We start from the raw sequence: 12,952 nt of genomic DNA on the forward strand, positions 1-12,952 counted from the left end.
ACTGTAAGAATACTTCTACTTTTACTCGATACACCCCTGCTTTAATTGATACACCTCTGCTGCCAGATCAATAGCGCCACTTTCTGTCAGCTGTGTGTATGCACACCTCAGCCTTAGAAGTGATTTTCATTTCCTTGTCAGATGTGAACAGTGTCTGTGTGCATATGGGAGTCTAACTCTCCATGTGGATCATGTATGCATTATACGGTCCCAGTAGGCTGCATGCATACTATATAAAGCTGTTCTTCCCAACCTGTTTGTACAGGGACCCCATCGTAAACTCACCCCTCTCAGGTCTGACCTGAAGTGACTGAGACACACTGAAGACGATATGATTTGTTACAGCACTTTTAAACTGACCAATAAGCTTCCCGCTCGTCTAAGTCCCTCCTTCCTACCCTCCTTCCCTGAATGAGGAAGTGAAGCAGTGAGACGGCAGCTGTTTTCAACACAAGACTTCTCTGGTATGTCAAAATCAGAACACAGACTCAATTACTATTCAGCAGCAATATCAGTAAAATATATCCTATTACCTATTCTAGCACACAAATACTTGTAGAGGTAATGTATGTTCGGAATAAATTACCTCATTTTAAAACAACACAGATGACAGACAGTTTTTTTTCCAACCTGGGAAAGTGAAAGTACCATTTTTGATTAATACAGTCAAAAGAGCCTGTAGATTAGGAGGTTATACCATAATTCAAGCCATTCTCCTTGTGAGTCGCAAATGTCCTAATAGTAACAACTATGAGAGGGGAGGCATGTGTCTTGTACCAGTGTACCACTCAGAGGTGTTTAGAATGCATGTATTTGGCCAATCATATTCACTCTAGGTTTTGCCCCTTTACCTGTGTCTAGAATGAGGTTGGCAAGCAGAACGTGACTCACCCAGGTGTGGCAGAGCAGAAGAGTTTCATTTACTCAGAACTCACACGGATATCTGATACATTCATGCGAACATCTGATACAATTTGTTGCTTTCCTGAACAGTAAGATTCAGGTAGACAGTTTATTGGGTGAAATTCCAAACATATTTGGGAACATTAAAGAAGTGAGTACGGTATTCTTTTTTTTCAGTCAAAGAACAAGTGCAGATTATCAGCCTGACAGAGGATTTTTCAACGTGGGCAAAATGGCTTCTAAACTAGATGAGGACCTCGTCTGTCCTGTGTGCTGTGACATCTTCAAGGACCCTGTCATCATCTCCTGTAGTCACAGTGTGTGTAAGGCCTGTCTGCAGCAGTTCTGGGACACCAAGGGATCTAGAGAATGTCCGGTTTGCAGGAGAACATCTTCAGTGGAACACCCATTTGTCAACCTTCACCTGAAGAACTTGTGTGAGACCTTCCTACAGGAGAGGAGTCAGAGAGCTTCAACAGGGTCTGAGGTGCTCTGCAGTCTGCACAGTGAGAAACTCAAGCTCTTCTGCCTGGAGGATAAACAGCCCGTTTGTCTGGTGTGCCAGACCTCAAAACTACACAGAGGCCACACCTTCAGCCCTGTAGATGAAGCAACCTCTGATCTGAAGGTAATTTACACTCTCTTAAAAACGTTCCATGATAAAAATAAAAAAAGACAAACACTTCATAAAGAAGCAATTGGCCTTTTTGTACATGCAATGTTCATCTAATACCACTTTCCCTCAGGATTAATAAATGATACTCCACTCTACTTGGTCGCAATGCTAGCAACATGGTGCTGCCCAGAATTTGCATTGTATCTATCACACCCAGGCCTTTGGACGATGTCGGCCAGACGAACAAGCTGTAATCTTCAAAGTAAAAATCAATCAGTGAGCAGAGAGCTTTTGTCCCGCTGAAACTCCCTGTGTGTGTGTGTGTGTGTGTGTGTGTGTGTGTGTGTGTGTGTGTGTGTGTGTGTGTGTGTGTGTGTGTGTGTGTGTGTGTGTGTGTGTGTGTGTGTGTGTGTGTGTGTGTGTGTGTGTGTGTGTGTGTGTGTGTGTGTGTGTGTGCATGCGGACATCTGTGTATGTGTTTGTGCTTTAGGAGGAACTGAAGCTTAAATATGAGCCCTTACAACTGACGTTAAAGGCCTTAAAAGAAGCTAAATTCACCTGTGAGGAAATGGCACAACACATTCAGGTAAATATAGTAAATATTCATACCTATGCAGTACCATAATATGCAATGTAATAATTATCTTCTACACCAGTGATTCTTAATGTGGGGTGCGGGCAACCCCTGGGAGTGTGCCAAAGATTCCAGGGGGTCCGCAGAACTTTGTTTGTGCTGAGGTTGTGACCAAAATTCGACTTGGGAACATTATAAACACCACATCAAAACCAAATTAAAACATGTTTGGTCTACATTTAAAGTCATTACAGCATTGATTAATGTCTAAAGCAAGAATCATTGTAATTAGTCACTTATATTTTTTTGTAGAAGTTTGGGTTGGGGGTGTGCGGCTTGTCTTTGGCACAGGTAAGGGGGTGCTTTAATACTATGATCAGCCACAAAAGTGATCATCCATAGAGTTATGCAATACTGTACCCTTAGATGAATAAGTGGGCTCAGAAATGGTTTTGGATCTGGTTATGCCTCTTCCTGTATGTTATTGCAGACACAGGTCCAGCAAACAGAGAGGCAGATCAAGCAGGAGTTTGAGAAGCTTCACCAGTTTCTACGAGATGAAGAGGCAGCCAGGATAGCTGCACTGAGGGAGGAAGAGGTGCAGAAGAGTCAGATGATGAAGAAGAAGTTGAAGAAGATGAGCAGACAGATTTCAACTCTTTCCAACACACTCAGAGCCATCGAGGAGGAGATGGAAGCTGATGATGTCACATTTTTACAGGTGGGAAGTGTGTATCAAGTGTGTATCACTGGGAGTTCTTGAGGTGTGTGTGTGTGTGTGTGTGTGTGTGTGTGTGTGTGTGTGTGTGTGTGTGTGTGTGTGTGTGTGTGTGTGTGTGTGTGTGTGTGTGTGTGTGTGTGTGTGTGTGTGTGTGTGTGTGTGTGTGTGTGTGTGTGTGTGTGTGTGTGTGTGTGTGTGTGTACCTCAGGTGTATATCACTGACAGTTGTCACTGGGAGTTGTTTATGTACAGTAAGGGTGTTTTGTATGTGTTTGTGTTGGACAATGTGCTAAACATATTCCTTATTCTTCCCAGAACTACAAGAGCACAAAGGAAAGGTGAGAAATGTGTCTCCTGTCTCTCTCTTGTCTGTGGTTTTGAAACCAAGTGTCAGAGATCTCAACAGTGAAAGTAGAAAACGTGCTACCACAGTTACTTCTAACACAGGTGACTTTGTTGAATAGCTGGTCTAAACTGGTCTATATACATGTCTTACAATCACCTGATTATGTGCTGGTTGTATAAAATGTGAGGCCTTTTAAATGGTTTTTACTTATTACTTATTAATTTACTTATAACAATACAGTCTATTAACCCCAGTAGGTACTATGGAATAACTGATCATGTACTGGTTATGTACTTACCGGTACATCATAACTCCTCAATGTAATTCCAGAGCCCAGTGCACACTGCAGTATCCAGAGAGGCTTTCAGGAGCTCTGATCAATGTGGCAAAGCACCTGGGCAACCTGAAGTTCAGAGTCTGGGAGAAGATGCAGGAGATTGTACAATACAGTGAGCGTGCACACGCGCATACACACACACACACACACACACCAATCTGTGTCCAGCTCATGTGACCATCATTCGTTACATTATATTTCATTACACTACACTGAGTTGATGTTTTTTTCCAAGGCGGTTTACAGATATTGCAGGGTATTGGTTATAGTGAGCAATGTGGGAACACATTGGTAAGGGTGGGGATTGAACCTGAAACCCTGTGATCTACAGTCCAACTCCCTCACCATTAAACCACAGCTGCCCCCATTCATATCCTAGCACACACCATTCAGTGTGTATGTCATCATCATTCACATCACACACACCACTTAGTGTTCAGCACATGTTCGTGTGACCATCATTCATATCCCTGAAACACACTTCTCTGTGTTCAGCTTATGTGAAAATCATTCACATCCCTAACACACACTACTTGATGTTCAGCTCATCTGTGTGACCATCATTCAAAGCCCTAAACAGATGCAGAGGCTAATATTATGAACATCCCAGAGATTGGTCTGGGGGTCGGTCCCATCATTTTAAAAATATTTTCGAATGTCCCATGTTGACAAGCCAGAGACGTTCTGTGACTAGTGAATTCAAATATTTCAATATCACGTCCAGAGCAAAAAAAAACTAATACTAGTGAAGCTCAACCACCACAACTAACTGGTGGTTTTGGCAGCTTCTGGTGTACTGTGCATGTACAGTAACACCCACACCACTCAGTGTTCATTTCATGTGTGTGTTCTTCCTCTCTGCAGCTCCTGTCATTCTGGATCCCAACACTGCATACCTAGAACTCATCCTGTCTGAGGATCTGACCACTGTCAGAGATGGTGATGAGATACAGCAGCTTCCTGATAATCCAGAAAGATTTGATGAGTATGCAAGTGTGCTGGGCTCTGAGGGCTTTAACTCTGGGACACACAGCTGGGAGGTGGAGGTTGGGGAGAACTTGTGTTGGCAGGTGGGTGTGATGACAGAGTCCCTCCACAGGAAGGGAGACTATTACTCCACGAGAGGACTCTGGTATGTCTATTACTGCAATGGTGAATATGAAGCATTTGCCCCACCACAGCCCTCCACTGCCCTCACAGTGAAGCAGAAACTCCAGAGGATCAAAGTGCAGCTGGACTGGAATAGAGGAGAGCTCACATTCTCTGACCCTGATAGTAACACACACCTGCTGACTATTACTGACACTTTCACTGAAAGACTGTTTCCCTTCTTAAATGGTGATCCTCTGAGGATCCTACCAGTGAAGATGTCAGTAAGAGAAGCAGGGCCACCACTAGGCATAAGCAGAGTAAGCAGAGCGCTTATAGGGCACCAAACAGTGCTTGAGGCACCAACCACTTTGGTCCCAAAATTGAGGCCTCCTAAATTGAAATTGACTGAAAATGTCATTAAAAAATATTAAATTACATTGCAAAGCATATTTAACCATCCATCCATTTTTCATGAAAGGAATGTGTCCCATTATTCAATTCAGGCAAACTAACCGTTTTGCCTAATATAAACACCATCCTTCCCTGAAATGGTACAGCCTGTGAACTGAAGCAGCCACAACATTCAATTGCTTCCCAACTTCACAACAACAATCGCTTCCTGGAATTATTATTATTATTTGTATTATTATTATTAGTAGTAGTAGTATTATGAGGGGGGCTCCTGACCAGGTATGCTTAGAGCCACCATAACAGCAGCCCTGAAGAGTAGGGAAGTACAGTTAGATGGTGGTATTGTTCTATTTGCTGAAAACAAACAAACAAACAAACATTTGTTATGATTTACATGTGTATACAAAACTATAACGTGCCGAATTCGCACAAATTGACAGACAAAATCATACAGTCCATTAATGGACAATGTACTTTATGGACACCTTAAACAACTGCTCAGGAACCAAAGTGAGCATTGCTATTGCCATTAATTCTGTCAGACTACCATCTAGCAATGCACAGTGTGTGTATTAATTTGCGTGCGTGCGTCATAGTATGACAGATGCAGAGCTTAGGCTTTTTTTTTTTTTTACAAGTATGCATATTAAATGTAAATGTAAAATAAACATCCGCCATTTGAATCACTTTGCTCCTGTTTGATTCTTTGTCTGATTGTGTATTATGCCTATAGTAAGTGAAGAGCATTTTTGTCTTTGTTGCTATACAGCAGTACGGTAAGACCATGTCCTGGCATAGGAAAGCTCACCAGGGAAAATCCCATTGTCACGAGGACATGTCATGTCAGCACACAGTGCACACTACAAAAAAAGAAAAGGCATTTATGCCTCACCCGTGCAAAGGCGCAGCCGCAAATGAAGACATGTAACATGTTTAACAAGACTGAACTAGTGTGTATGTTATTTCATTAAGCATTGTAAAGCACTATGGATTACTTGGTAACACTTTACTTTACGGATCTCTAATAAGGTGTTAATTTCAAAGTAATTTCTCAGTAATTTCAGTCTAATTTTATGGTAATAACTGCTTGTTATTAGTAATAACAGCAAAATAACCATATGGTTTCCAGTGCAATTACACTATAATTTCTCATTAATAACAGCAAAAATAACCATACAGTTTCCAGCGTAATTGTGATGTAGTTTCTAGTAAATAGCCATGGAAACAGCTACTGTGTCATCATAGTAGTTAGGTGGTAGGAATGCCAGTAACTAAACGGTATCAGCCGAAGTAGTTTCATATTAATTAGGCTACATCACGGCCGTAATGTGCAATATTTCCTCTTCCTATGTTATTGCATAGAAACAACCACCCAAGCATCCTTGTATTATTTCTGCTTAATTGCCTTGGAAACAATTGAGTAGTTATATGGAAATAAGATAGAATCAGGGCCGTAAAATGCATTATCACCTATTCCACTCAATTTTATGGAAATTACATATTTTCATGGCCTTAAAATGTCTAATTTCTTATTTCCACTCAATTAATTAGTTATTATCATTTTTAATACAATATAGACTAGCCTACTATGAAGTGATTCAAGTACACAGACAAACACATTGTGTGCAAAACTTTATTTATTTTTCCAATCAGTTATGAGATTCATGTTCACTGATGTGAGGTTGTCAATCTGCCACCATCCGGAGGAAGTCCTGTGAACACAAACAGATAAGTCAACTGCAAGACCGATTTCACCACGTTTATTTCTTTAATGTTATCAATTCACCATCGCTAAATCTGCTACTGAAATGCAGTACCATGTTAAATGCACGTGGTAAATCTTCATGACACAGGCTGACATCGTTGCTGATTTACGAAAGCAAACTCTAGCTAGCACCTTGCTTCAGTCATTGTAAACACATTACAGCCTAGCTAGTAGTTTCCATTATAAAGGTACTTCTGTATGCCGTTTCATTTCCAGAACAAACATAAACCTAACAATAACTCATAAAACGTGTTTGCATAAGGCTAAAGTCATTCGACGCTTGAAGGCGGATGAAATCTGGCCTTCCGGGCCAGTTTGTGGACCCAGTCCAGCCCTGTGCGGGACCATTCCACGGTTAGATACTATGCACCAGAGGCAAGAAATAGGTCTTCTCTTTCAACATTCAAGATGCAAGTGAACACCATGGCATTAAAGAAGGACAAAAGCATAACCCTACCCTATGTGTCATGCATTTGGCAGGCAGACAATGAGTCAATCACACAGGTACAGCAGTTTGTTGTTATTTTTGTTGTTAGTTGTTGTATGTACTATTTATTGTTCGTACTATTTACTCAAAACACGTGATGATATTTGATCTCAAGTTTCTTTTTTTCCCCAAGCAGGAATATTCATGTGGTCAGTTTAGTAATTTAGTGTAGTGTGCATGGAGTGACTTATGGTTTTCAGTGTGATCAAAATAAAAATTCCTCTCTCTCATTTCTAAAGATTGCTCAGTGGTCTTCTTTACTGTATTAAGAAGACTAATGTATAATGTACAGTGCAGTATGAAGTGTGATTTGGCATGTAAAGTATTTGGCTTTTCTCCCAGACTATTAGTGCCACACTGTGTTCAAGTTTTGTAATCACTTGTCTGTCTCTGAAGTAATTTCTTATCTCCTTGTCAGACGTGTGTGCGTATGCGTGTGAGCGTGTGAGTGTGTAATCTGCTCCGTGCCTCACTGTGTTCTGCCCTCTGACCTGCAGTAACCTTAGGGGCAATAAAAACAGAACAGGATTTGATTGGCTAGTGTGCTTAAACTGTCTAATCATCTTTCAGCTATTTTAAGTCCCTTCTTCATACCCGTCTGAATGAGGAAGTGGAGCAGAAAGCCAGACGGCTGCTGAGTTCAACACAACTCCTAAAATCTATTCTGGTAAAACTTATTCAGATTACAGATGTGAGAATGTTTACTGCCCTGCAATAATTTGACGTGTTTTCAAACAAATATTTGTAGACGTAAAGATGGTGTCCTTAAAAAGAACTGAACCCAGGGATGATGGAAAGACATGCTTGTTTTTTGCCCCCACACTCGTGAAAGTGAAAGTTAGGTTTGTATGACGTGAGCTTTGCTTATTCATAAAATACACAAAGAATAGAATAGAAGAGCCTTTAGATAGGACATTGTAGAATCTTACTCAAGATTGATTGGCTTTACGCCTTTCTTTTGGTGATTAACAAACTTCTTGGTAAAGAGAACCAGATTTGAGAGGCATGTGCCTTGGCCAATCAGAGATTGCATAAGCATATTAATGGCCAATGAGAATCTCCTCTGTCACCAGAAGGAGGAAGTTGACAGACAAATGGTGAGTCATGTGCTGCACACCTGAAGAGTTGATTTGTCAGACCACATCAAGTCAAGGGAACTTTTTGTCAAAAATCTATTTAACAGGGTTAACACAGAAGTTTGAAATAGCAGTTGACCAGTCTCCAATGTGCAATTTAAACTAGACGTATATACACACACACACACACACACACACACACACACACACACACACACACACACACACACACACACACACACACACACACACACACACACACACACACACACACACACACACACACACACACACACACACACACACACTTTCTTTTTTTTTGGCAAACAACAACTTTCAGTTTATTATGTGAATGACCTGGGTACATTTTCTCTTTCGTGTGAAAGTTAATGCCTAAAAAGCCTACAACCAGAGGACTGAGGATAAAATGGCCTCAAAACTAGATGAGGACCTTGTCTGTCCTGTGTGCTGTGACATCTTCAAGAACCCCGTCATCATCTCCTGTAGCCACAGTGTTTGTAAGGGCTGTCTGCAGCAGTTCTGGGATACCAAGGGGTCCAGAGAATGCCCAATCTGCAGGAGGAAATCATCAATGGACAATCATTTAATTAACCTTCAACTGAAGAACCTGTGTGAGACCTTCCTACAGGAGAGGAGTCAGAGAGCTTCAGCAGGGTCTGAGGTGATCTGCAGTCTGCACAGTGAGAAACTCATACTCTTCTGTCTGGAGGATAAACAGCCTGTGTGTCTGGTGTGCAGAGATTCAAAGAAACACATCAAGCACACCTTCCGTCCTGTAGGTGAAGCAGCATGTGACTTGAAGGTGAGTTACACTTTCAAGGGACTTTATGTACATGAAACATGGCGGTGTTTTCCTTTGATTCACTGTAATGTTAATATTACACCACTGGGTGGTTCTGTTGGCTGAAACTGTACAACTACATAGGCTACAATACTGTAATTGTTTATTTATTGATCCATACAAAAGTGTGTGTGTGTGTGTGTGTGTGTGTGTGTGCGTGCGTGCGTGCGTGCGATCTGGCATTTTGTGGTTGTGTTTCATTGCAGGATGAATTAAAGCTTAAACTTCAGCCGTTATATGAGAAACTGAAGACATTTGAGGAAACTAAACTCACCTGTGATGAAATGGCATAACACATCCAGGTGACTCTCCACACTCATCATCAACTTAGCTGATCATTTTAGTCAAAGAAGCAGAGGGTATTTATTCTGAAGCATTTTGTTGATAACAGATTGTATTAAACGTTATATGGTTGATTAAGACTTCATTGTGAAAACTCATATTGTTCCAGACCCAGACTGTGAACACAGAGAGGCAGATCAAGCAGGAGTTTGAGAAGCTTCACCGGTTTCTACAAGATGAGGAGGCAGCCAGGATAGCTGCACTGAGGGAGGAAGAGGAGCAGAAGAGTCAGATGATGAAGGAGAAGATTGAGAAGATGAGCAGAGAGATCTCATCTCTTTCAGACACAATCAGAGCCATAGAGGAGGAGATGAAAGCTGATGATGTCACATTCTTACAAGTGAGCACAGTCACACACACATGCACACACACACACACACACACACACACACACACACACACACACACACACACACACACACACACACACACACACACACACACACACACACACACACACACACATGCACACACACACACACACACACATTAACTATATTATGAATTATATCATTTTAATTAGCTGAAAACTCAAATATTGTGTAACACATGCATTTATGCGTGACTCTTTCATACACAAGAAACAGACTCAGCAAAAATGTTAGTAAAATAATTGTTATTGTTCAACATGTATATATTTTATCTCCTCCAGATCTACAAGAGCACAGTGGAAAGGTAAGTGATGTGCCTCCTGTCTCTCTCTTGTCTGTGGTTCTGAACCCAAACCCACAGCAGCACTGACTTCTGAATGTTATTCCAGAGCCCAGTGCACACTGAAGGATCCAGAGAAGCTTTCAGGAGCTCTGATCAATGTGGCAAAACACCTGGGCAACCTGAAGTTCAGAGTCTGGGAGAAGATGCAGAATCTTGTTCAATACAGTGAGTAGGCTGCTCACACACAGTAAATTCTGCAGTGCTCATTTAACACTCAGAGAGTTGATTTGACATCATTTGGACTTAAATGAGCTCTTTAAGTGTTGAATTAACATTGTAACATTTACTACACAGGACAGCACTCCAAGTTTTCGTGGTTTATTGCCCGTCAGACGTTTCAGGGTTAACCTTCTTCAGTGTCGGGCAAACATTTCACCCAGCAGATGCACACAATATATACAATCAAAGCCCCAAGTGTCCACCCATCGCTTTTCAACCAATCAACATTGTTACATGAAACCATGATGTGAGAGACATGAAATTTTGTGGGGTGGAGACAGTAGCGATGCCTAGAAGGGGCGGGGATAGGGATAGGCTACTTCTTCAAAGGGAATGCGCTTGGATACACCAACTAGATACAATGATGCCAAATGGACTAAATGAAGAAATTGTTTTGAATTGTTTTTTGTGATGGATTTTTGGTTTGGTTTTACAAATAAGAAAGATGTAAAAATGGAAGTAAAACGAAAAAAGTTGTATGTCCAACGGTTTCATGTAACAATGTTGATTGGTTGAAAAGCGATGGGTGGACACTTGGGGCTTTGATTGTATATATTGTGTGCACCTGCTGGGTGAAATGTTTGCCCAACACTGAAGAAGGTTAACCCCGAAACGTCTGACGGGCAATAAACCACAAAAACTTGGAGTGCTGTCCTGCTTTTTCTTTAATCATATATTCTCGAGGAATGAGCACCCAGTTGTTTACTTTGTTTGAGTTGGGCACGTTACAGCCCTTAGTTTAACATTTACTACACACACACACACACACACACACACACACACACACAGCTACTTCCTGATATGTCACATTCAACAATAACTGAAGTGCATACTGTGACTGTGCTGTTGCCATGGATACAAGAGTATTTGTCTCCGCAGCTCCTGCCATTCTCGGTCCATACTGCACAACTAATAATGACCATCTCTAAAACACACCACTCAGTGTTCAGCTCATGTGCCCATCATTCACATCCCTAACACACATCACACAACGTTCAGCTCATGTGTGTGTTCTTCCTCTCTGCAGCTCCTGTCACTCTGGATCCCAACACTGCAAAATCCAATCTCATCCTGTCTGAGGATCTGACCAGTGTGAGATGTGGTGATGAGAAACAGCAGCTTCCTGATAATCCAGAGAGATTTGATGAGTATCACAGTGTGCTGGGCTCTGAGGGCTTTACCTCAGGGAAACATTGCTGGGATGTGGAGTTTGGGGAGAACACACGGTGGGCTGTGGGTGTGATGACAGAGTCTCTCCAGAGAAAGGGAAACTACACCTCCATGAGCGGGCGGTGGTTTGTGTATCGTTATGATGGTGAATATGGAGCAGATGCCCCACCACAGCGTAACACTCTCCTCACAGTAAAGTATAAACTCCAGAGGATCAGAGTGCAGCTGGACTGGGACAGAGGAATGCTGACATTCTCTGACCCTGATAGAAATAAACACCTACACACTCATACACAAACTTTCACTGAGAGAATGTTTCCATACTTAAATAGTGCTAGGGCTTCTCCTATGAGGATCATACCAGTGAAGGCCTCTGTAAAACTAGTAGATAGATATAGAGGAGCACAGTTAAGCAGTGATTCATATCATCACCATGTCTGACCTTGCATACATTCAACATTAACACACATCGACCCTTTATAGATGACATTCTTCTCCTTATGAGAGACTGTGTGTGTTTGCATGTATGTGCATGTGTGTGGGTGCGTGCATGCACTCCTCCTGTTTTAAGCTTGCATGCATCTTCTGAAAACATAATCGTCTATCTCATCCAGTGATAAAGAGCGCCCCAAGGGGTCAAGACATCCTCGGTTGCGAATCCCTCTTGATTTTAAGGAGTGAAATAATTTTATTGTAATTCATGTTAAAGAAATGGGAAAGCTTGTAATTCATATGCGTGACAAAACAACAAACTTCACAATCAACATATTTTAAATAGCGTGTGCCACAAGGATGCATACTGTGCAGCATAGCTTAGGTTGGTCAACCAAACCATAGTACCGGTAAACCAAAGTTTACTTTACAGTAGATAAAATATGGGCCCTTTAGGGAAAAGGTTGGGAACTACGGATCTTATCTTGGGCATGTCTCTTCACTCTGTTAGATGGAAAATGATTGTGGTTGAAGTCTCAACATGTAACAAGAAGCAATATGCTTCACTGTCATGCTATCTTGACTTTTGTGAATATTACCTACCGGTATGAATTTTATCTTTATGAGATTGTATCTTTATTGTGGTTGATGGATACTTCGCATTTTAATTCTTTACATACTTTGGTAAGAAGAAATACCTAGCGGCTGAATTGCATCTTGAACATGCCTTTTTATGGATAATGGACATTTTGCATTTGATCTTATCTTGGGCATCTTTACATAGGCCTACTTGACTTTGGCAAGTATAAATACTAGGGCTGGGACTCGATTAGAATTTGTTATCGAATTAATCGATAGGCTTTGAAATTAATTAATCGAATTAAT

At 41.4% G+C, this 12,952-nt stretch overlaps 1 protein-coding gene and 1 pseudogene across 1 annotated transcript; both read left to right on the forward strand.

The window, feature by feature from the left end:
* Positions 1-438: 438 nt before the first annotated feature.
* LOC134461124 (E3 ubiquitin-protein ligase TRIM35-like) lies at positions 439-5,148 on the forward strand. The gene is made up of 7 exons (XM_063213889.1): positions 439-464; positions 1,081-1,531; positions 2,010-2,105; positions 2,584-2,814; positions 3,130-3,152; positions 3,491-3,609; positions 4,362-5,148. Exons 2-7 carry the CDS (start codon positions 1,136-1,138, stop codon positions 5,018-5,020), a joined length of 1,524 nt encoding a protein of 507 aa, XP_063069959.1. The 5' UTR covers positions 439-464; positions 1,081-1,135; the 3' UTR covers positions 5,021-5,148.
* A 3,576-nt stretch (positions 5,149-8,724) lies between these two features.
* LOC134460523 (E3 ubiquitin-protein ligase TRIM35-like) lies at positions 8,725-12,076 on the forward strand (annotated as a pseudogene).
* Positions 12,077-12,952: the final 876 nt, after the last annotated feature.

Source organism: Engraulis encrasicolus, chromosome 13, assembly GCF_034702125.1.
Source record: "Engraulis encrasicolus isolate BLACKSEA-1 chromosome 13, IST_EnEncr_1.0, whole genome shotgun sequence".
Taxonomy (NCBI): Eukaryota; Metazoa; Chordata; class Actinopteri; order Clupeiformes; family Engraulidae; genus Engraulis; species Engraulis encrasicolus.